At 36.5% G+C, this 26550-nt stretch overlaps 2 protein-coding genes across 2 annotated transcripts; both read left to right on the top strand.

Moving 5' to 3' along the window:
• Positions 1 to 274: 274 nt before the first annotated feature.
• On the top strand, positions 275 to 21644 carry LOC311087877 (uncharacterized protein; the record flags this gene model as incomplete). The annotated part of the gene is made up of 5 exons (XM_084121349.1): positions 275 to 601; positions 1661 to 4803; positions 8230 to 8329; positions 12004 to 14619; positions 21195 to 21644. Exons 1-5 carry the CDS (start codon positions 593 to 595, stop codon positions 21642 to 21644), a joined length of 6318 nt encoding a protein of 2105 aa, XP_083977475.1. The 5' UTR covers positions 275 to 592.
• Positions 21645 to 24531: 2887 nt separating this feature from the next.
• Positions 24532 to 26067, top strand: tmsb4x (thymosin beta 4 X-linked). Its single transcript, XM_084121835.1, has 3 exons — positions 24532 to 24690; positions 25398 to 25510; positions 25612 to 26067. Exons 2-3 carry the CDS (start codon positions 25411 to 25413, stop codon positions 25644 to 25646), a joined length of 135 nt encoding a protein of 44 aa, XP_083977961.1. The 5' UTR covers positions 24532 to 24690; positions 25398 to 25410; the 3' UTR covers positions 25647 to 26067.
• The last annotated feature ends 483 nt before the right edge of the window (positions 26068 to 26550 follow it).

The raw sequence follows: 26550 nt of genomic DNA, 5'->3' as shown, positions 1-26550 counted from the left end.
ATTTATAAATATTGTGCAAATTATATTCTTCCTTCTCCTATTTTTCTTCCTCTCCTTGTGTGCAGAAGAAGCAATTGTTGTGTTGGACGAAGAATATTTTTGATCATTTCATAATCGGAGTGCTTCACTTTTTGTGGTTTAGCTTTCATTTATGAAGAAATCGGAGCAAAACTTGCACACACCCCTGACATTGTTTTGCTTAATCTCTAGTACAGAAACTCATCCCTAGAGAAAAGGGATGAAAGTAATGTTGTTCCTCTTTATTGTGGTGTTTCAGTGACAATATTGTTGAACTTAAATATAAGTTATACAATAACAACAATCCAGGACAACAGTGCTGAGAGTTTGAAGTTGAGTTATATAATCACTTGCAGAATCAAAACAAAGACAGATTCAGAACAATCTTGTTTGTAAGATAAAGGGGAAGTTATGTTTAAATATATTCACTCTCACTTTTGTTTGTACTTTTTTGTGGTCTATAACATTGGTCAGTAACACCTGTTCTGCTAGTAACACAGGCTCTGTACAACTTGACAAGCCAGACAAAGTACAGAACAACCAGCGTCGAAGGACAAAAAGAATTCCAGGTCTGATGAAGATGGTGAGTAATTGAATATTTGCTTATGATTTCCCTCATATAATGATTATGTGTCAAAACAAAGATGCTCTGAGGTAGTTACTGCTAGTGTAACTATTATTGCGAGGTCCAAAAGGAGAAACAACAGTATGGTACATTTAATTACATGGAAAAAAGGAAACAAAATAACAATGGTTAAACTAAATTAAAAATACATTTTAAAAAAAAGGAAGGTTGCACAAGGATGTGATGCCGTCCATATAAAGTAATCATATTCTCAAGTGGTCTAATACAGGCTTCCATATTTTGCAAACGCAATGTTTGTCTTATTGTGCAGCTTGCATGTTCATGAAAAATGTTATTTCCTGAAATAATGTTATATATTTTTTTATATTCATATATATATATATATACAAATAAACCCAAAATATATAATTTATTTAATAATAATATATATATTTTTACATTTTGTGAACTGATTTTTTTTAAAAATTTATTTATTTATTTATTTATTTATTTTGGGGGGGGGGGGGTTGTTAATTAGTTACTGTAAATATTCCACACACAAAAAAAATCTTGAGCATCAAATCCTCATATTAGAGTGATTTCTGGAGGATCATGTGACACTGAAGACTGGAGTAATGATGCTGAAGATTCAGCTTTGATCACAGGAATAAATTACACTTTACTATATATTCACATAGAGAACAGATGATTTACACTGGAATAATATTTCACTGTTTTTACTGTATTTTTGATCAAATAAATGCAGTCTTGATGAGCAGAAGAGACTTCTTTCAAAAACAAAAAAAATCTTACCGACCTCAAACTTTTATACGGTTGTGTATGTTTTTCTTAGTTTATCTTTATTATGCATTTTAAAACATACACTGAAAAAAACAATTTTTCACTCATAAATTCAATCTAAATTAATTACAAAGAAACGGCAAGAAAGACATTGAATTAAACAAAATTCAAAGACTTAAATAGTATTTCTTGAAAAACATAAAAAATCATTTTTACTGCATTTTTACTATGGACTTTTTTTTACTGTATTTTTTACTATCTTCCTCCCTCTTTCAGGTGTCAGAGAGGATATTAACGATCTTTGCCGGTCTCATCTCAATGCGGGTTGCAGCTGAATGGTACCCCAAAAGTCTGAAGTGTGACGTTTCTCCAGCGAATAACGGGACCGAGGTCAGCGTCAACTGCACTGAGCGAGACCTAACCGAAGTTCCTCTGGGAATCCCAACGAACACCACCAACCTGACACTAACCATCAACCACATACCCCACATCAGGAACGATTCATTTCACGAACTGCACAACATCACCGAGATCGACCTCCGATGCAACTGCGTACCGATCAAAGTCGGTCCCAAAGATCGCGTTTGTACCCAGAGCGTGACGATTGACAACGGCACCTTCTGGAAGCTAAAGAACCTCAGGTCGCTCTACCTGGATGGAAACCAGCTGTCCAGCATTCCCAAGGGCCTTCCTCCCAACATAGTGCTTCTGAGTCTCGAGGTCAATAGCATCCATTCAATTCTTAAGCAGAATATGACAGAACTGACTAATATCCAAAGGCTGTATCTCGGCCAGAACTGCTACTTCAGGAACCCGTGCAACAAGTCGTACTACATTGAAAAGGATGCGTTTGTGCAGCTTGACAAGATGACTTTGCTTTCTCTGAAGTCTAACAACTTGTCCTATATCCCACACCAACTACCATCAAGCCTAAAAGAGCTGTACCTTTACAACAACAATATTCAGACAATAACGGAGGAGGACTTTCACAACCTGACAGAGTTGGAAATACTGGACTTGAGTGGGAACTGTCCACGCTGTTATAATGCACCGTTCCCATGCACTCCATGCCCAAATAATGCTCCCCTTCAGATACACCCGGACTCCTTCAAGACTCTGAATAACCTAAAGACTCTGCGACTTCACAGTAACTCTTTAACGAATATACCTTCAAAATGGTTTCAAAACCTGACGAGACTTAGTCTTCTAGACCTCTCGAGCAATTTCTTGGCTAAGGAGATAACATGCACCTCTTTTCCTTCTTTGTTGCCCTATCTAGAAGAGTTGGATCTGTCTTTCAACTTCGAGCTTCAGGTGTATCCCACATCTCTCAACCTTTCAAGATCATTCGACCAGCTTAGATCTCTAAGGGTCCTAAGAATCAGAGGGTATGTGTTTCAAGAACTTAAACTGGAAGACCTCAAACCATTGACTGAATTGAACAACCTGGAATTCATTGATCTCGGCACAAACTTCATAAAAATAGCGAACCTCAGTCTCCTGAAGAAGCTGAAAAGCTTCAGAATCATCAACTTGTCCGACAACAAAATCTCAATGCCTTCTGAAGGAGAATACGAGGCTTCACTTTCTAACCGCAGAGAAAAACAGTACGGTTCCCCAATGTCGCAAGGTGCCCAGTACCACAATAGAGAAGTGAAGGATATCCACTATTTCCTCTATGACGAATATGCGCGCAGCTGCAAATACAAGGACAAGGAACTCTGGATTACAAGTCCTTTCAACAACGAATGCAGCTCCTTTGGAAAAACGTTGGATATTAGCAGGAATAACATCTTTTTCCTTCATTCCAAATTTCTAGATCTTGATGAGCTGAGGTGTTTGAATCTCTCTGGGAACGCCATGAGCCAGAGTTTGAACGGTTCTGAGTTTGTCCAGTTGAAGAATTTACAATACCTGGACTTTTCCGACAACCGTCTGGATTTGATGTTCTCCACAGCGTTTCAGGAACTGAGCAGCTTGGTGGTTCTGGATATCAGCCGTAACAGCCATTTCTTCGTAGCTGAGGGTTTAACTCACATGTTGAACTTTACAAAGAGCCTGGTTAAGCTGAGAAAACTAATCATGAACGACAACCAGATATCCACATCCACGAACACCGAAATGGAGAGTTTTTCCTTGGAACATTTGGAGTTTAAAGGCAACCGTCTTGATATGTTGTGGAGGGATGGAGACACGAGGTACGTCAACTACTTTAAGAAACTTATGGCGTTGAAGACTCTCGACGTTTCTAATAACAACCTGAACTTCATCCCACAAGGGGTTTTCGAAGGTCTTCCAGAGACCCTCACTGAACTCTACATCACTGAAAACAGGTTGAAGTCGTTTAAATGGGAGGGTCTTGTGTACCTTAAAAACCTACAGCTGTTGGACCTCAGTGGGAATCACCTGACGGATCTTCCCACGTGCCTGACTAACTACACTAAATCAATCCAAACTCTTGTCCTACACAAGAACAACATTGCAAAACTGCCTCGGGATTTTCTAAAAGATGCATTCAGCCTCAAGATCTTGGATTTAAGTTACAATCGCATCCAGTTCATCCAAGAATCGAGCTTCCCGGAAAACGTTATTGACCACTTAGAGACCTTATACTTGAACAATAACCGGTTTGTGTGCTCTTGCAACGCCACGTGGTTCGTCCGATGGATCAACCGCACCACCGTGAACATCCCGCGCCTCGCGACCGACGTAACGTGCTCTTCGCCGAGTGCCCAGAAAGGTCAGAGTGTCCTATTCCTGAACGTCCAAGCCTGCCAACACAACTCCCTGTCAATCATCTTGTGTATATTTCTGACCTCTGTGATTCTCAGCATTCTCACGCTCACCATCTCCAGCCATCTTTTCCTCTGGGATGTGTGGTACATCTACCACTTCTGCTTGGCCAAACTCAAGGGATACCGAAGACTGTCCTCCAACAGCACTGTCTACGATGCCTTCGTGGTCTACGATACGACGGATCCGGCCGTTCACGAGTGGGTCACGCAGGAGTTACGCATTCACCTGGAAGAGAAAGGTGATCCACGGATGCAGTTGTGTTTGGAAGAGCGGGATTGGGTGCCTGGTTGTCCTCTTATTGAAAACCTTTCCCAGAGCATTCAGCTGAGCAAACGCACCGTTTTCATCCTGACGGGACACTATGTCAAAAGCGGGAGCTTCAGGACAGCCTTTTATATGGCCCACCAGAGACTCATGGATGAAAGGAATGACGTTATCGTCCTGATATTCCTGGAGAGAATGCCTTGCCACTCGAAGTACCTCAAACTGAGGAAGCGATTGTATAAAAAGTCAGTCCTGGAGTGGCCGAGGAATCCTCAAGCGCAGAGATACTTCTGGTTCAGTCTCAGAAGCCTGATGTCGACCGAGAGGCAGCAATACAACAAACTCTTCCAGGAGACTCTGTGATCGAGACACAATCCAAAGCTTCAAGACCACAATCAAACATACAGTCAAACCAAAGTTTATTCAGACTCCTTCAACATTTCTCACTTTATCACAGTTTATTCGCTATAGTTTAGAAAACGGTAATAAAATATGAGCAGAACTCAGTTGATATTTGCCTGGTTTTGTCCGTCCTTCTGTTAGACTGTCTCACACATGAATTATGTTGAATATCTGTCAGCTGTTAAATTTAACTACACAATTAGATAATACCAGTTTAGCTCAACCAATCACCAAGCAATGCTTCATTGTGTTCAGTCTGTGTGTAAAAAGAGCATTAGCAATTAAAGAAAACACACTTCAGCAAAACATGATCAGCTCAAAGTGTCCGAATCATTTTTAGTCCCAATTTTGTATAAATGTCACTGGTAGTCGCTGTATGAAGAATATTTGGGTATAATATGTCACAGTTTACTTTATTCTGCTCTCCTCACTCACAGAAATGAACTATAGTGTCCTGATCACACTAAAACAATATCAAACATTATGGGCCCTATCTTGCACCCAGCGCAATTGACTTTGTACACCGACGCATGTATCATTCCTATTTTGCACCCGCGCAAAGCGCGTTTTTCCCTCCACAGAAGCACGTCGCTAAACTAGGGAATGAACTTGCGCTCATTGGGCGGTTCAGCGCAAAAAAGGAGGCGTGTTCCAGCGCAAACGTTCCTTCATGCTATTTTGCAGGTTTAGAAAACAATTGCGCCACTAACCAGGAAAAAATAGTTTAAAGTCAGTGGCGCGTTGCGAATGTTATTCATATGCTATTTTAAGGGCGCATGCTTGGCCATAATCAATGTAGCGTGTGCACAACGCGCATACACTTTGATTCTCTCATCTACACAGAAGCAGCAGTTTTCATTTTTGCAAATCATACATTATTACGATAGATAGATAGATAGATAGATAGATAGATAGATAGATAGATAGATAGATAGATAGATAGGTAGACAATTTATTATAAAAGCATACATCTAGCTTACACATTTACCCAAATTATCATACGCCTTTTTAACCGAAGTTAATTTGGGTGGGTTTCTCCATCCCCAACCTCCCTGACGAGAGCGTTGCTCGATCTCCTCGGCTGTGAACCGCTCCTGGCGCGCGCCTGGCAAATCCGCCGTTATAATAGGAATCCGCTTTAGAACAAACGCGCCTGCTCTTAAAGGGAATGTGAGATGACGCTCTGATTGGTTTATTTCATGTTACGCCCAAACCACACCTATGAATAATGAAGCTGCTTCAGACCAACCCATTTTAGATTTGCGCCTGGCGCAAGAGTCATTTATCCCGCCGGGAAACTAGCAACAGCGCCAAGACCCGCCCACAAAGTTACTTGCGCTTTGCGCTTTGACACTTGCGTTTCAGATCGTTAAAATAGGGCCCTGAATCTGGTGTTTGAATAATTTTTGGTTTGACTGTATAACCTTTAATATGATGTTGATTTGATTCCGTTTTACTGTACGTGTAACTATAAATAAACGCAACCACTTCTTTAGTTAAAGTTCACTGACAAATGCACTTTAATTTCTGGGTATTTGGCATACTTTCGGAAAGTTGTAACATGCTCAGACTAAAACTAATTCTCTTTTATTTTATTTTTATGTGTGCAGATTTTATGACCACATAGTAATATCAAATATTTCAATAATAATAATTCATATTATTATTATTATTATTAAAACAGCATTTTGCCAATTATTTTATGGGTGTATATGCATGACCACACAGAAAAATGAAATAATTATTGTTTACATTGTTTTTATTATTATTATTGTTATCAAAAAATAATGTTGTTATTGGTCAAACTCAAGGAATACAGCTGGCAGTTTGATTAATAACAATAATAATTTTTGTAATATTATTATTATTATTATTATATTCTGCTTGGCCAAGCAAATGTGTAATAATAATAATAATAATAATAATATATTCATAGTTTTTAGATGGTAGTAGTTTTATGCTAATGTAAGTAATTGTATGCTTTCATGGTGCTAATCAAGGTTGTTGTTTTTTGTTGTAGTCTGAAATGACAATGTGTTTTTATTCAAATAAAAATTCCAGAATTTTGAATATTTAAATTTTTTTAAGAATGGATTTTCAAATATCGTGCTAACAGATCAGTGTACACTTTTAAGTATATTTCAGTTTTTGGAAAAACGAAACACTGAATCTGTGTTTCCCCGGGTCTCTGAAGACGAGTTAAACGGGTCCCGAGGGAAAGTGATTGAAAGTGAAAACCACAGCAGCGTGTCTTTGCCTGATCTACGAGGTAACGAAACAAAAACTGTACTGTATATTCTTAGATATAGATATATATATATATATACACAGTTTAAGTAACCTTCTATTTTAACCCTTCCGGAATCTCTCGTTCATCTATAAGTAAAATAACACTGCAAAAACTGATTTTTGTCTCATTTTTCAACACAAATATTTCAACATTTTTAAATCAAGATACATTTACTGGAGAAGCAAAATGACTGAAGATATTAAGTCTTGTTTTCTGGGGGAAAAAATCTAAATTTAGTGAGTTTATGCTTAGAAATAGGCTCAGAAAAATAAACATGATTTAAAGGGGGAAACAGTCATTTTTCTGACCCCAATTTTAATGCATAAACTCACTTAATGTTGATCATTTTTCAGAAACCAAGACTTAATATCTTCAGTCATTCTGCTTCTTCTCCAGTAACTGTATCTTGATTTAAGAATGTTTAGATATTTGTGCTGGAAAACGAGACAGAAACACTGAGGAAGAACAGCATTTTTTTGCCATCCCCAGTTTATCATGTTTGCATTTATGTGTCAGAAATACATGTGTTAATGAGATCAAAAAGAGTTTGGGATTGAAAGTGTAGAAAGCGCCCCTGATTCAGTTCTAGAATATATTTTTAGAAGTTTCATCATAATCATAGTGGAAATCCCCATTATTCTAGTGATAGAAATACTATTGCGGTTTTGCAAGAGAGGATAGTCGATTTTATTCTGCCAAAGCATTAGAAAAAATACTAATATTATTATAATTTCCATGTGTGTCATTTCTGTGGCAGTAGTGTCACCAAACAAAACTGCTAAAAATAAACTGCTTTGCACAGTGTTTCACTTTTATAAGGAAATGATTGACTTACAGTGACTCTGCATTTTTACAGTAGATACAGAACTATAGGTACCACTGAGAAATTCACTTGACCTTTAAAACACCACATTCTTACACAGATTCCCCAAAACACAGCAACTAACTGTCCATGCTGAGCGTAAACATGATGCTGAAGAAAACAGGAATGCATTTTGAAATTAAATTATGATGCAAGGAAGGTCTTTTCCAAGGTCTTTGATTTCTGAAGTAGAGCCTGTACCGTGTGTAAATGTGCATGTGATTTGTTCAGTCATGTCCCTGAGAAGAAGGAACAATGTAGGCAGAACTTCCTCTCTTATAATGGAAACTCTGTGCATGGCTGCACTGATCCACACCGACCAGTGAGACCAGTAAGACATCAAACAAATGACTCTCATCAAACCATTCTGACTGTGGTGATTACACAGAAACGGAGCGGTTTATATCAGCCGGTGGACTGGCAGCTGGCGATGACACGCGGAGTTTAGAGGTCTATTAGTGTTAAAATAGTTTTAACAGTTAAACCAAAACTTCCTGTTTCCTAAATGCAACTGTGTGAACCACCATCTCTTATTCGCGTATTCGGGGTTTAAGCATTGCATTGGCTGCACAGGGACATTGCTACCATGGTAAGAAACTCTATTTATACAATTATTAGTAGTATTTATTGTATGTACACTGTAAAAAAGTCGCTGCCTTGCATTTAAGTACAATCAACTTGGATGTTTAAGTCATATCAGTTTAAATTACATTAAACTGACTTAAATGAGTTGAATCTTGTATAACTTGGGATGATTTTTGGTTTTACCGAGACAATCTTTTTTTTCTTTTTTTTATTGCATATGCTGTTGTTTGCACATATAAAATGCATTGCTTTAATAAGGAATAATGTTTTGGTAACACTTTACAAAAAGGTTCCATTAGTTATTGTCAATTAATGCATTAACTGGCAATTTGTTACAGTTTTGGGGTTTTTCCGCTTTGGTACAATTTTCACAAGTATACATCATGTAAAGTCCCCTAAATTATTTAGTCTATGACACAATGAATTTAATATTTTTAGTGAAATATGCTATTTTATTTGAAGTTTTTCAAAAGCATGTGAATTAGAGCGAATGGAAATTAACTGTTTATATTTGAGTTATATTGTATGATTATAAAGACTATATGCTACTAGCACAGCAACAAACTTGTTACTGAAAGTTATTGCTCAATGATCAAAGCAACATGCTTCAGAATATTAATACGTGCAGTTATTCACAATCTAACCATAAGCCCTCCTCTTCTGCTCAATGGTAACGATCAAAGCTTCAACATAACAGAAACCTTTTCAAATGTCAAACATAACTGAACATTAAACATCGACAGATGTTTCCCTTTACTCAAAAACACATAAAATAACACTGGATTTCAATATTTACTCTTCATTTCCAGCCATGTGCAAAGCATGCTGGGAACTAGCAATGGTGTCTCTAAATAAAACAGCATAATTGAACTAATTCTCTTCAAATAAATAGGTAGCCTTTTTTCCTTAATTTTATCAGCTTAATCAGTTCCTCAATTCAAGCCTCAAAAATGCTTATCCTTAAAAAAGTAAAAATTAAAAAAGAAATTCTTCAAAATTAAGAAAATGCATCTCTTGGTTTTATTAGTGAAATGTTCTCAATTTTCACTGAACAACAATTTTCTTCATAAAATATACACAATATTTTTAAATATCATTAATTAATTCATTTTTTACAGTGCACACACACACACACACACACACTCACTCACTCACTTGAACATAGTGGTGGTTAAAATCTAAGATAATCACTGTAACATGTAAAAAGTGTCAAGCATGATTAATTGATTAACCACTAAGTTCAGTTCAGACGCTTTGACAGTAAGAGCTTTATGACAGTAAGAGCTTTATGAAAGGCAGTTGTTGATGATGATTTAACTGTTTCCATCACTTTATGAATGAATGAAACATTTATATAGATGAAACACTTTTTTGTGAAGTGAAAAAGAGACTGTGATTTTGTGTAATTGTACTAACACAATGAAAAAAAATATACAGGTGCTGGTCATAAAATTAGAATATCATCAAAAAGTTGATTTATTTCAAGAATTCAACTTAACAGGTGAAACTAATATATTATATAGACTCATTACATGCAAAGTGAGATATTTCAAGCCTTTATTTGTTATAATTTTGATGATTATGGCTTACAGCTTATGAAACCCACGAAATCAAAATCCCAGAAAATTAGAATATTACATGAAATCACACAGTAATTACACAGTGATACCATGGTCATTGAACCAGGTTTTGGTTCTTTTGGCAGTGTGGGCCGGAGCAAATCCTGCTGGAAAATGAAGGAAGCATGAAGTGCTCTGAACATGTCCTGGTAGACGGCTGCGTTGACTCTGGATTTAATAAAGCACAGTGGACCAAAGTCCTCTTTTCTGATCTCATTTGGAAACCAAGGTCCCAGAGTCTGGAGGAAGAATGGAGAGGCACACAATCCAAGATGCTTGAAGTCCAGTGTGAAGTTTCCACAGTCTGTGTTGGTTTGGGGAGCCGTGTCATCGGCTGGTGTTGGTCCACTGTGCTGTCCACTCAACGCAGCCGTCTACCAGGACATGTTCAGAGCACTTCATGCTTCCTTCATTCTCCAGCAGGATTTGCTCCTGCCCACACTGCCAAAAGAACCAAAACCTGGTTCAATGACCATGGTATCACTGTGTAATTACTGTGTGATTTCATGTAATATTCTAATTTTCTGGGATTTTGATTTCGTGGGTTTCATAAGCTGTAAGCCATAATCATCAAAATTATAACAAATAAAGGCTTGAAATATCTCACTTTGCATGTAATGAGTCTATATAATATATTAGTTTCACCTGTTAAGTTGAATTCTTGAAATAAATCAACTTTTTGATGATATTCTAATTTTATGACCAGCACCTGTATATGCTGAAATGTTTGAAAAAAGTGCATGATCTGATATTAGTACAGTAACTGTAATACTGTAGCAATAATATTTATTAATAATTAATCATTAATATTAGCTAATAAAAATACAACTGTTCATAGTTAATGTTAGCTCAGCTCCATTAAGTAATATCAACAGAACGTTTTATTTTTATAATATTAATAAATGTTTAAATTAACATAAGATTAATAAATTAAGTATTTTTCATTGATAAACTGCAAAAATGTTCTTCCTCAGTCTTGTTTTCAATTCTTAAATCAAGATACATTTACTTGAGAAGCAAAACGAATGAAGTTATTAGAAAAACTATCAAAATGAAGTGAGTTTATGCTTAAAACGATAACAAATATCTGCCAGTGGAGTCAGAAAAATAAACTTAATTCAAAGGGAAAACAAGATTATTTTTAGTAAAAAAGACTAAAATTTATTTTGCTTCTCCTGCAAATGTATCTTAATTTAAGAATGTTTAGAGATTTATTTTACCTATAGATTGCAAATCTATAAAGTCTTTATGATATATTTTATGATAACATTTACAATAAGGTTCATTAGTTAAGATTAGTCAACTACTTTAGTTAACATGAACTAAGAATGAACAATACCTCTACAGCATTTATTAATCTTACTTCATATTAATTTCAACATTTAGTAATACGTTATTAAAATCAAAGGTTATATTTGTTAACATTAGTTACTGCACTGTGAACTAACATGGACAATCAATGAACAACTGGATTTTTATTAACAAACATTAACAAAGATGAATACATACTGTAACAAATGTATTGCTCATTGTTAGTTAATACATTAACTCATGTTAACTAATGGAACCTTATTGTAAAGTGTTTCCGATTTTATTTTACCTGTAGATCAGAATCTTATTGTGATTGAGAGCTTCCTGATAGAAGGCTGCTTATGTACACAGTATCAGTAAATATGTATATATTTTTTTTCATTTTGCATTGTAGTCATGTTAACTAATGGAACCTTATTGTAAAAGTGTTAACAATGTTTTAGTCTTTGCGCAATGTTGTTTAACAGCTCTTTGTTTCATATTCCCACAGGTGATAAAATTAGAAGTCTGGCTTTTTATGACATTGAAGATCTCACTTACCTTGTGCCAAATGGACGTGAGGACCCTGAAGACTCAACCCTGCGATATACATGAGAACAAAACTGAGATGACGATTGTGGTGAACTGTCGTGGACGTAGACTCAAAGATGTGCCAGCGCTCGTAAGAAACGCCACCAGCCTTGACCTATCGGAGAACAAGATCAAGAACTTAACATCAGGAGTTTTCCAACACCTGGCGAATCTGACCGTTTTAAATCTGAACTGGGTGGATGATAATGGTAAGGTTGTTATCGGTGACAATGAGTTTTTGAATTTGACCAAGTTACGTACACTGGAGCTTAACGGCGTCAGTCTAAAGTGCGTACCAAAAAAACTTCCAAAAAACCTGTTGGAACTATCGCTTGAAGTGAACAAGATCACCTCGTTAAACTCGACATCCTTTGTGCATGTGCCAAATCTGTCACGTCTTCATCTTTCGAAAAACTGCTACTACTGGAATCCTTGCTCAAGAGATTATTGCATAGAAGACGGAAGTTTCTCAGTCCTGACGAGATTGAAAGATCTTACTTTGTCATACAACAACCTAACTCAAGTGCCCAGAGGATTACCAGGGTCTTTAACGACTCTTGAGCTCGATTCAAACAGAATTGAGAATGTCGGAGAGCATGATTTCCAAGGACTCGACAATCTGACATCTCTAAAAATCCAAGGAAACTGTCCACGGTGTTATAATGCCCCCTATCCATGTGTTCCTTGTAAAGAAGGTTCTATTAAAATCCATCCACAAGCTTTTTCCAACCTTGGAAAGCTGCAGATTCTGTATCTCGCAGGGAATTCAATCACATCCATAGATCCCAGTTGGCTCACCAACATTTCGAAGCTTGAGGAGCTCAACCTATCATTTAATTTTTTGTCCCAAGCTGTTGTAGCGAATGTTTTTTTGAGTAATCTGCCACTGCTAACCAAACTCGATCTTTCATTTAACTATGCCCTTAAGAAATACCCGGACACGGTTATACTATCGCCCAGCTTCGCAAACTTGACCTCTCTAAGGAAGTTGCACATTCGAGGTTTGGTGTTTCGAGAAATCACAGACAAGACCTTCCGCTCTCTGTATGGCTTACAAAATCTCTCTGTGCTGGATGTAGGGATAAACTTCATTGTGCGTGCAGACTTGAAAATATTTGAAAAATTACAACACGTGAAACTGCTCTATCTTTCAGAAAACAGATTTTACCCGGTGATCATAAATAGAGACTTGGGAAAAGATGCAGGCGTTGGTTTGAAATCCCCATCCCTCTCGGTGTCAGAACCTACCCCTAAAGATCATTCTTACGATGTTCCAAAATTTCTCGTGAAGCCAGAGTGCTACGCCACCGGCCGAGTTTTGGATCTCAGTCGAAATAACCTATTCCTAATTTCTCCGCAACAGTTTGAGAGTTACGGGAACATATCTTGCCTCAATCTCTCCATGAATGGCTTTGCCACAGCTCCTAATGGATCCGACTTCACATTGCTTCCAGGTCTCAAATACCTAGATTTGTCCTACAACAAAATTGATCTGGCGTACGATCATGCCTTCCAAGAGTTACAGAGTCTTGAGGTGCTGGACCTTAGTTACAATGACCATTATTTCACTGTGCCAGGCGTGACGCACAATTTGAATTTCATCCAATATTTGCCCTCTTTGAAGGTGTTGAACATGAGCTCCAATAAAATCAAAACATTAACCACCAAAACCATCTCAAGCGCGTCTCTTCAAGAGCTGCAATTCCAGTACAATAGTCTTGGCAAGATGTGGAGGGAAAATGACAGATCCTACTATAGGCTTTTTGCAAACTTGACCAAACTGACTTATCTCGATATAGCCTACAACAGTATTGAGAGAATCCCTGGTAGAGTTTATACGCTTCTTCCCAGAAGCATTCAGAGGTTGCGATTAAGCCACAATGGACTGGTGAACTTGAACTGGACAATGCTGAGACATTTCCCAGATCTCCGAGAGCTCATTTTAAATAACAACAAGATCTTTCAAATATCAAGTAATTTGTCAGTTGATGTTCCCTCTTTACAGTTCCTCGATCTCCAGCGTAACCAAATATCTAAGCTCTCCGGTGGATTTCTAAAGGGAGCAGTAAACCTTAAGGAGCTTGATCTCAGTCACAACAAGCTCATAACTGTCAACCAGTCCACGTTTCCACCTGGAACGGGGAGTTACCTGAAGACGCTGTGGCTCAGCGGCAACCCGTTCCACTGCACATGCAACCTACTTGAATTCATTCTGTGGATTTATAAGACCAATGTGAAAATCCCTCGATTGGTGACCGGAGTGACGTGCGCCATGCCAGAAGAGAGAAAAGGTGTTCCTGTAATAAAATTTGACATTAAAGAATGCATCGATGACCAATTGGCCTTTGTGGCGTACTTCCTCTCCATGGTGTGCATTATATGCACCACTTTCATGGCTGTCGCTATGCACCTTTTCTACTGGGACGTCTCCTACTTATTCTACTATTTGAAAGCCAGATTCACTGGGTATCAGCACCTGAGCTCTGAAAGCTGCCTCTACGATGCCTTCGTCACCTACGACACCAAGGACGAGCAGGTCAAGTCAGCCTTATTTCTATTATGCTTTATATTATTATACAGATTGTTTCAAAGCACCAAGCCCTAAAACATATCTGCCAATGGGGTTTGAAAAATAAACTTAGAGTTAGTTCACCCAAAAATGTCCCACCCTCAATGTTCCAAATCCATAACTTTCATTTCAGATTTCTCTCCCCCCGTTGATAGCCATGCAACTTCCACTTTGACGCTTCAAAAAGTTCATAAAGAGATCGTAAAACGAATCCATATGAATTGAGCGGTTTAGTCAAAATGTTCTGAAGAGACACAATCGCTTTATATGATGAACAGATTTCATTTAGTCTTTTAACCACAATGGTTTTTGCTGAAGCTCAAACGTGATGCGTAACACGAGAATGGACCTCATTGGTTCTTGCTGAAGCTCAAGCGTGATGCGTAACACGAGAATGAACCTCATTGGTTCTTGCTGAAGCTCAAACGTGATGCGTAACACGAGAATTAACCTCATTTGCATATTCTTAGACACAATTCAGCATAACATATGGTTATAAAAATAAAATAACGTTCTGGGAAGGTTCTTTTTAGATTGCAAAGATTTGGCGATTGAAGATGAGTTTTAGGGGATAGATTTATAGACTACAGGGGGACTTTAATAAACTGTATCTGCAAAATATACTTTGTTTATGAAAAATGACACAATTCAGCATAACATATGGTTATAAAAATACAAACTGCAGGAAACATTCTGGGAAGGTTCTTTTTAGGTTGCAAAAAAAATGACCTAGAGAACGTTCCTAGAATGTGTACCAAAAAAACTCAAACAAATGGGAACGTTCTGTGTTTGCTGGGACGTCACATAAAAACTATGAATAAGTCGCTCTATAGAAGACAAAAGTGTGGTTATTAAAGGGATACTTCACCCAAAAATGAAAATTAGCCCATTATTTATTCACCCTCAAGTCATCCTAGGTGTATATGACATTCTTCTTTCAGGCGGATACAATCAGAGTTATATTAAAAAAATGTCCTGGCTCTTCCAAGCTTTATAATGGCAGTGAATGACCGTTTCTGTTCTGAAGTCCATAAAAGTGCATCTATCCATCATAAAAGTTTTAAACAAGGATATTTTTCTTACACAAACGTATGGAAGTTAGCTTCGCTTCAAAAGGCCTTTATTAACCCCCCGGAGCCTGTGGAGCACTTTTATCATGGTGAGATGCACTTTTATGATGGATAGATGCACTTTTATCATGGTTAGATGCACTTTTATCATGGATAGATGCACTTTTATCATGGATAGATGCACTTTTATGATGGACAGATGCACTTTTATGATGATAGATGCACTTTTATCGTGGATAGATGCACTTTTATGATGGATAGATGCACTTTTATCATGGATAGATGCACTTTTATCATGGACAAATGCACTTTTATGATGGATAGATGTGCTTTTATGATGGATAAATGCACTTTTATCATGGACAAATGCACTTTTATGATGGATAGATGCGCTTTTATGATGAATAGATGCACTTTTATGATGGACAGATACGCTTTTATGATGGATAGATGCACTTTTATCATGGATAGATGCACTTTTATGATGGACAGATACGCTTTTATGATGGATAGATGCACTTTTATGATGGATAGATGCACTTTTATGATGGACAGATGCACTTTTATGATTGACAGATACGCTTTTATGATGGATAGATACACTTTTATCATGGATAGATGCACTTTTATGATGGACAGATACGCTTTTATGATGGATAGATGCACTTTTATCATGGATAGATACACTTTTATGATGGACAGATACACTTTTATGATGGATAGATGCACTTTTATGATGGACAGATGCACTTTTATCGTGGATAGATGCACTTTTATGATGGATAGATGCACTTTTATCATGGATAGATGCACTTTTATCATGGACAAATGCACTTTTATGATGGATAGATGCACTTTTATGATGGACAGATACGCTTTTATGATGGATAGATGCACTTTTATGATGGACAGATGCACTTTTATCGTGGATAGATGCACTTTTATCATGGACAAATGCACTTTTATGATGGATAGATGCACTTTTATGATGGATAGATGCACTTTTATGATGGATAGATGCACTTTTATCATGGACAGATACGCTTTTATGATGGATAGATGCACTTTTATCATGGATAGATGCACTTTTATGATGGACAGATACACTTTTATGATGGACAGATACGCTTTTATGATGGACAGATACACTTTTATCATGGATAGATGCACTTTTATGATGGACAGATACGCTTTTATGATGGATAGATGCACTTTTATGATGGACAGATGCACTTTTATCGTGGATAGATGCACTTTTATGATGGATAGATGCACTTTTATGATGGATAAATGCACTTTTATGATGGACAGATACGCTTTTATGATGGATAGATGCACTTTTATCATGGATAGATGCACTTTTATGATGGACGGATACGCTTTTATGATGGATAGATGCACTTTTATGATGGACAGATACGCTTTTATGATGGATAGATGCACTTTTATCGTGGATGGATGCACTTTTATGATGGATAGATGCACTTTTATCATGGATAGATGCACTTTTATGATGGACGGATACGCTTTTATGATGGATAGATGCACTTTTATGATGGACAGATACGCTTTTATGATGGATGGATACACTTTTATCATGGATAGATGCACTTTTATGATGGACAGATACGCTTTTATGATGGATAGATACACTTTTATCATGGATAGATACACTTTTATGATGGACAGATACACTTTTATGATGGATAGATACACTTTTATCATGGATAGATGCACTTTTATGATGGATAGATGCACTTTTATCATGGATAGATACACTTTTATGATGGACAGATACACTTTTATGATGGATAGATACACTTTTATCATGGATAGATGCACTTTTATCGTGGATAGATGCACTTTTATGATGGATAGATGCACTTTTATGATGGACAGATGCACTTATCGTGGATAGATGCACCTTTATGATGGATAGATGCACTTTTATGATGGACAGATACGCTTTTATGATGGATAGATGCACTTTTATGATGGACAGATGCACTTTTATCATGGATAGATGCACTTTTATGATGGACAGATACGCTTTTATGATGGATAGATGCACTTTTATGATGGACAGATGCACTTTTATCATGGATAGATGCACTTTTATGATGGACAGATACGCTTTTATGATGGATAGATACACTTTTATCATGGATAGATGCACTTTTATGATGGACAGATACGCTTTTATGATGGATAGATGCACTTTTATGATGGACAGATGCACTTTTATCATGGATAGATGCACTTTTATGATGGACAGATACGCTTTTATGATGGATAGATACACTTTTATCGTGGATAGATGCACTTTTATGATGGACAGATGCACTTTTATGATGGACAGATGCACTTTTATGATGGACAGATACGCTTTTATGATGGATAGATACACTTTTATGATGGACAGATGCACTTTTATCGTGGATAGATGCACTTTTATGATGGATAGATGCACTTTTATCATGGATAGATGCACTTTTATGATGGACAGATGCACTTTTATCGTGGATAGATGCACTTTTATGATGGATAGATGCACTTTTATCATGGATAGATGCACTTTTATGATGGACAGATGCACTTTTATGATGGATAGATGCACTTTTATCATGGATAGATGCACTTTTATCATGGACAAATGCACTTTTATGATGGATAGATGCACTTTTATGATGGATAGATGCACTTTTATGATGGACAGATGCACTTTTATGATGGATAGATGCACTTTTATGATGGATAGATGCACTTTTATGATGGACAGATACGCTTTTATGATGGATAGATGCACTTTTATGATGGACAGATGCACTTTTATCGTGGATAGATGCACTTTTATGATGAATAGATGCACTTTTATCATGGATAGATGCACTTTTATGATGGACAGATACGCTTTTATGATGGATAGATACACTTTTATCATGGATAGATGCACTTTTATGATGGACAGATACGCTTTTATGATGGATAGATGCACTTTTATGATGGACAGATGCACTTTTATCGTGGATAGATGCACTTTTATCATGGACAAATGCACTTTTATCGTGGATAGATGCACTTTTATGATGGATAGATGCACTTTTATCATGGATAGATGCACTTTTATGATGGACAGATGCACTTTTATCATGGATAGATGCACTTTTATCATGGATAGATGCACTTTTATCATGGACAAATGCACTTTTATGATGGATAGATGCACTTTTATGATGGATAGATGCACTTTTATGATGGACAGATGCACTTTTATGATGGATAGATGCACTTTTATGATGGATAGATGCACTTTTATGATGGACAGATACGCTTTTATGATGGATAGATGCACTTTTATGATGGACAGATGCACTTTTATCGTGGATAGATGCACTTTTATGATGAATAGATGCACTTTTATCATGGATAGATGCACTTTTATGATGGACAGATACGCTTTTATGATGGATAGATACACTTTTATCATGGATAGATGCACTTTTATGATGGACAGATACGCTTTTATGATGGATAGATGCACTTTTATGATGGACAGATGCACTTTTATCGTGGATAGATGCACTTTTATCATGGACAAATGCACTTTTATCGTGGATAGATGCACTTTTATGATGGATAGATGCACTTTTATCATGGATAGATGCACTTTTATCATGGACAAATGCACTTTTATGATGGATAGATGCACTTTTATGATGGACAGATACGCTTTTATGATGGATAGATGCACTTTTATGATGGACAGATACGCTTTTATGATGGATAGATGCACTTTTATGATGGATAGATGCACTTTTATGATGGACAGATACGCTTTTATGATGGATAGATGCACTTTTATGATGGATAGATGCACTTTTATGATGGATAGATGCACTTTTATGATGGACAGATACGCTTTTATGATGGATAGATGCACTTTTATGATGGACAGATGCACTTTTATCGTGGATAGATGCACTTTTATGATGGATAGATGCACTTTTATCATGGATAGATGCACTTTTATGATGGACAGATACGCTTTTATCATGGATAGATGCACTTTTATGATGGACAGATGCACTTTTATCATGGACAGATGCACTTTTATCATGGATAGATGCACTTTTATCATGGACAAATGCACTTTTATGATGGATAGATGCACTTTTATGATGGATAGATGCACTTTTATGATGGACAGATGCACTTTTATGATGGATAGATGCACTTTTATGATGGATAGATGCACTTTTATGATGGACAGATACGCTTTTATGATGGATAGATGCACTTTTATGATGGACAGATGCACTTTTATCGTGGATAGATGCACTTTTATGATGAATAGATGCACTTTTATCATGGATAGATGCACTTTTATGATGGACAGATACGCTTTTATGATGGATAGATACACTTTTATCATGGATAGATGCACTTTTATGATGGACAGATACGCTTTTATGATGGATAGATGCACTTTTATGATGGACAGATGCACTTTTATCGTGGATAGATGCACTTTTATCATGGACAAATGCACTTTTATCGTGGATAGATGCACTTTTATGATGGATAGATGCACTTTTATCATGGATAGATGCACTTTTATCATGGACAAATGCACTTTTATGATGGATAGATGCACTTTTATGATGGACAGATACGCTTTTATGATGGATAGATGCACTTTTATGATGGACAGATACGCTTTTATGATGGATAGATGCACTTTTATGATGGATAGATGCACTTTTATGATGGACAGATACGCTTTTATGATGGATAGATGCACTTTTATGATGGATAGATGCACTTTTATGATGGATAGATGCACTTTTATGATGGACAGATACGCTTTTATGATGGATAGATGCACTTTTATGATGGACAGATGCACTTTTATCGTGGATAGATGCACTTTTATGATGGATAGATGCACTTTTATCATGGATAGATGCACTTTTATGATGGACAGATACGCTTTTATGATGGATAGATACACTTTTATCATGGATAGATGCACTTTTATGATGGACAGATACGCTTTTATGATGGATAGATGCACTTTTATGATGGACAGATGCACTTTTATCGTGGATAGATGCACTTTTATCATGGACAAATGCACTTTTATGATGGATAGATGTGCTTTTATGATGGATAGATGCACTTTTATGATGGATAAATGCACTTTTATCATGGACAAATGCACTTTTATGATGGATAGATGCGCTTTTATGATGGACAGATGCACTTTTATGTTTTACTTCAAAACATAAACAGCCACTTACTGCCATTATAAAGCCTGTAAGAGCCCAACATTTTTTAATATAACTGTTTGATTGTATTCGTCTCAAAAGACACCTAGGATGACTTGAGGGTGAGTAAATCATGGGGTGTGTTTCATTTCTATGGGTGAACTATCCCTGTAAGCTCAGCTCAGTGACAGTGTGGATGTTGCAGGTCTCCGACTGGGTGCTGAATCACCTGCGGGTGCAGCTGGAGGAGCGAGGCGAACGCTTTCTTCCAATCTGCCTGGAGGAACGGGACTGGCTCCCCGGCTCTCCGGTCTTGGACAGTCTGACCCAGAGCATCCAGCACAGCCGCAAAACCGTGTTCGTGCTGACCGAGGGTTACGTGAACAGCGGATCCTTCAAGCTGGCCGTGTTCCTGGCCCACCAGCGCCTCCTGGAGGAGAACGAGGACGTGATCGTGTTGCTGCTCCTGGAGCCCGTTCTTCAACACTCGCATTTCTTGCGTCTGCGCAGACGGTTGTGTTCCCGAAGCATCCTCGAGTGGCCCCGCTCCTCGTCCGCCGAGGCCTGGTTCTGGCAATCCCTGCGCAACGCCGTACGGGTCGACAACCAGGCCATGTACAGCGACCTCTACAGCCGATACTTCACCACCAAGTGATCTTTGTTGAGGCACTGTGCCGGTTGCATAAAGCACCTCAAGTTTTTCTCTTAAGTATGAGACTAAACCATCAAAATATGAGGAAAATATGGTAACACTTTACAATAAGGACAAAAATGACGCCGCACAATTTGTCATGTTTATTGCGTTATTGTCACAAATAAAACAAGCACAACTATGCAATATGACTAAAATCTTTAATAATAATTGAATTAAGGGTGAAGATGTCGATTTCACTAGGCTGGACGTCACTTTTATACTGTACATGAAATTTCATGCATGACTAGAAGATTAATTATTCACTTGGTCACTAATTATTGAGTTTTTTTAAGGCAGAAACTCACTCTATGATCAGTGAGTCAAAAGAGATTTAACTCAATTTTTTAAGTCAGTTTAATATAATTTAAGTTGAAATGACTTGTAGAAACAAGCTGATTCAACTTTTAAGGCAGCAACTGAACTGAATTGATTTTAAAGTTGTAAATAGGTGGAAGTTTTTACACTGTAAAATGTAAATTCAAAATATTAAAACAAAATCTCTTTCTCTTTTCTTCAAAGATATGCAAACAAATGAACATTTCATAAGGAGCATCTCTAGTTTTCATAACAAAATGACAAAAAGGCAGGAAATTTTATGTTTGATAAAATTATAAAGTTCATATATATATATATATATATATATATATATATATATATATATATATATATATATATATATATATATATATATATATATATACGTATACATTTACAATAAGGCTTCATTTGTTAACATTATCTAATACGTTAGTTAACATGAACTAACTCAAGAATTTATTCATCTCAGTCAATGTTAATTTCAATATTTGCTAATACATTATTAAAATCAAAGAATTATCAGTGAATATTATTTAATTATCCTGCACTGTAAAAAAAAAAGTTTTTATTGTTGGTTTAAATAATAAAATTAGTAACCTGGTTGCCTTAAAATGTTAAGTTCATTGAAATTAAAAAATTGAGTTAATACAAAGGTTGGTTTAATCAACAGAAACTCAAATGTTATGATATCTGAACCACATAAACTATCTAAAGTTGATTTGACAAAAGAAAAAAAATGTGATAAATCATGAAAAAAAATAATTTACAGTGTGAGGTGACATTTGTATTTTTATTAACTAACGTTAACAATGATAACTATAGTTTAACTATCATTAACTAATGGGACTTCATTGTAAATGTTTGCTGTAGAACTAAATTGATCCTTCACTCGGTCACTAATGTTTTAATTAGTTTGTTGTCATTTATTTCACCTGTGTTTATTTTTTATCTAAGGCAGAAACTCACTTGTACAATCTTGTAAAATGTAAATTTAAACTATTAAAGTTATTTGCAACACCAGTCCAAACTTCATAGTTTCTCTTTGCACACATTCTGCATATATTTCACAATGGAGCATTTTTTCATCACAAAACTATGCAGTAAAATGCAAAATTGTTGACTAGAGGATTAAATCTACATGGTCACTAATGTTGTATTTTTTACTTTTTCATTATAATTATTATTATTTTTTTAAATCTAAGACAGAAACTCACTTTTTGTGAAACTCTTATGCTTCTCTTTGCACGCACACGAGAGATATCGTGCAAAGGAACATTCACAAGGAGCTTTTTCCTATTTTTATCATGAAATGATGAGGAGAGTCAGCAGATTTAGCACAGAGCTGCTGTGGTGTGCTAGCAGCTAACAGGAAATGATGTCACACACTTCCTGTTACACTTTAGACTGAAATATGCTGTTATACATGTTTGGTGTGATCTACTTAGCGCAGAATAATGTTCATTTATTTGTTTGTTTGTTTGTTTATTTTGAGCATTAGCGTTTAGCAATATTAAGCGTTTGCCTAGCTGAATAAAGGCAGGAGGTTTGCAGTTTATTTCCATAAAAGAATCAATGAAAACATTGGGGGGGAAAAAAACATGTTCTTCAGTATTTTTGTCTTGTTTTCCAGTAAAAACATCTTCAGTTCTGATCTTGTTGTACTGAGTGAATATCCAAAAATATATAAAAAAACACTCTTTCAGTTTATTTATTTGTTATTAAAACCTTTTAAGCCTACTTTAAGACACACAATAAAACGTTTTTCCCGGATGGTGTAACCTAACCCGGAAATGCACCGATTAGAACTACAAACACGAATACAACGTGTTAAAAAAAAACTACAAACATGGCGGATGTGCGAGACCAACGGTTAAGCAGAGGTTTAGATAGACGGGATTTGAGTGATTGAATAATTATCAGTATCTTATCTCACAAAAAAGACATTTATTTAATGTTATCCACATTATATTTCATCTGCAACAACAGCATTGTGAACTTTTGTTAAGAAGTCGTTAGGTGATTATCTTTAAATGCATCATTAGGCTATGCACACACAATGAGGAGAGTTCATGACTGGCAGACCAACGTGCTACTACATTTCACTCCAAAACGGTTGGAAATTAAATTACATTGAATGTGGAGGATTTTAATTGTGACAAGATGATTGACAGGGCAGTTTAAACGGTGATGGAGGCACGTGACTAAGCGACACAACGATGAAGTACTAGTTTGACCCAAATCTTACCTACTCTTATGCTACACACTCAAAAGTATGTACTACTTATTCTTCACAAAAACAGTACATACTTAGGGCATAGTTCAAGAAGGCGAATGTGACGTTTGTAGTGTCCACTAGATGTCGCTGTTGCACAACAGAGGGCGTCGTTCACTTCAAAGTCAGCATATGGCGCTACGACTTCCTTGTACGTTTTCTAACTGCTAAATTCTCAAATACCTGCATATTTCCATTCTTTCTTGGGCTAAAATGCGTATTTTTCTCACAGCCTATAGTTGTCTGGTTTATCGATTCCCGCAGACTCCACAGAGTAATGATTCATCTAACGGTCCGGTGACGTCACCCGCGTGATTTGCATATCTCTGGTTATAAATGCCGTGATTCTGCGCTTTTCCTCACACTGCTGCATCTGCTGCTGGAGAATAACCACTTCAACTACCAACACACACTCTGGTAAGCGCTAGAATCTCTCTTTTGCCTTTTAAATACTCTTATATATTTAAAAACAACATCATGCTTTTTTTGTTTATAATCTCTTAATTATACTCTAGCGTTTTCAGACGCTACTTTACCTCACGCGCACAATTGGCGAATGTAACGTTATTTGTGGCATAAATGCATCCGCTATACAGGAAATGTGACTTTTAATCGCTATATTATTTGATTTTTTTTGCGACATATGTATCAGAGACAATAGATGCATGCATTTTCTTTGTTCAGTAATGACTAAGCGTGATCGATTTTTACATCCCACGCCTCGAAATATAGCATAAATGTTCGGATAAATATGCTCAGATAAGTGCAAAAGCAGAAAGAATGTGTTTACTGATGGAAACATTGATAAGAAGTGAAATATGAGAGAATGAGCAGGAAAGGGCGGTGGTTTCTCAAGACTGTGATGCAACAGCAGCGTTTCCTTTTACCACAGTTACTGCGTTACTGGCTGCACTTTTGTTCTTTATTGCATTTTTAAAGCATATTTAGATTATTTAGTCATGCATTAGAACGTAAACTCTGACCAAATACCAAATGTTGGGGAAACATTTGGAAAAAGCCCATACTGTTCGGTCACTTATATGAATATTAATGGAGATCGTCATGTATGTGTGTATGTGTGTGTGTTTCTTTCTCAACATTAATGGCAAGCCATTTCATTTCAGACCCACTGCAAACATGTCTGACAAGCCAAATCTCGAGGAAGTGACCAGCTTTGACAAAACCAAGCTGAAGAAAACAGAAACTCAGGAGAAAAATCCTTTGCCGTCAAAAGAAAGTAAGAATCTGCACACTTTCCTTTGAGGAACGAACATGAAATTATGATTATGAAACCCAATAACTCTTTTTTTTTTTTTTTTTTTTGCTCTTGTTTTCCAGCCATCGAACAGGAGAAGCAGGCGGGCTCGTCATGAAACTCGTTCTCCACACTTCTATGCACTGTACATTCCACATTGCCTTCTTTTTCACGTCTTTTCGCTGTTTAACTTTTAACGGAAAAATATGACCTAAGTCGCATTGTGATTGGACAACCAAAAAAAAAAAAAAAAATGCAGACGACCGTACAAGCCCTTTGTTTCTGTGCCCACGTACTCCTCTTTTTGTAAACCGCACCACTGATATTCTGATGAAGATTGTTGATACGGATGAGGATGACGAGGAGGCGGGGTCGGGGGCGGGGCCAAGGATTTGAGTGACACGTAACAGAGACTCGCTCTTGTAACATCTCTGCTCAAATGCTTTAAAGTCATGCAGTGTTTTTTTTGTATGTTGACGTCTTGGAATGCACAATTTTTGTTTTGTAATGCAAATAAAAGTCTGTAATATTCAGATGGACATCTTTTTAAATGTTTGTTCTGTGCTTGTCGCTTTCAACTGTGTCGTTTACAAAGGAGTAACGTACATCCTACACTTTTTTTCATCAATTTAACTTTATTCTCTATTTAAAGAGTGCTATAAGGATTTTGAGAATAGATAGAAAAATATAAAGTATTCTTTTTTGCAAAAATACAAACAAAAAAATTCTAGCCTATTATAAATTTTAGAGCTTAGCATGAGCCAGAAAATAAAACATTTTTACAGTAAAATTTCAGTATTTCTTTAGGTTTTTTCCAGGCCTAGAAATGACAAATGTACAAAAGTGTCTTTCAGAGGCTATATTTGTTTTTAATGACCCTACAAGATCAATTAAATCATCAAAATATGTTCAATATGAGAAAAGAACAATCACTAAACTTGGTTAAGTCCAAAAAAAGTCAAACTACTACGGAAAAAGCAAACATTAATTAAGTTATTAATAATCAGTTACAGTTAAGACAC

Source organism: Abramis brama (genome assembly GCF_963993115.1).
Source record: "Abramis brama genome assembly, chromosome: 8".
In the NCBI taxonomy this organism is placed as follows: Eukaryota; Metazoa; Chordata; class Actinopteri; order Cypriniformes; family Leuciscidae; genus Abramis; species Abramis brama.
This window is presented reverse-complemented; position numbering and strand designations above follow the sequence as displayed.

What these genes read in the sequence shown, in the direction of transcription:
- tmsb4x (XM_084121835.1), top strand. Translation starts at nt 25,411, where the DNA reads ATGTCTGACAAGCCAAATCTCGAGGAAGTGACCAGCTTTGACAAAACC. An exon ending in TCCTTTGCCGTCAAAAGAAA is followed by an intron (nt 25,511 to 25,611) that starts GTAAGAATCTGC and finishes CTTGTTTTCCAG; the next exon opens with CCATCGAACAGGAGAAGCAG.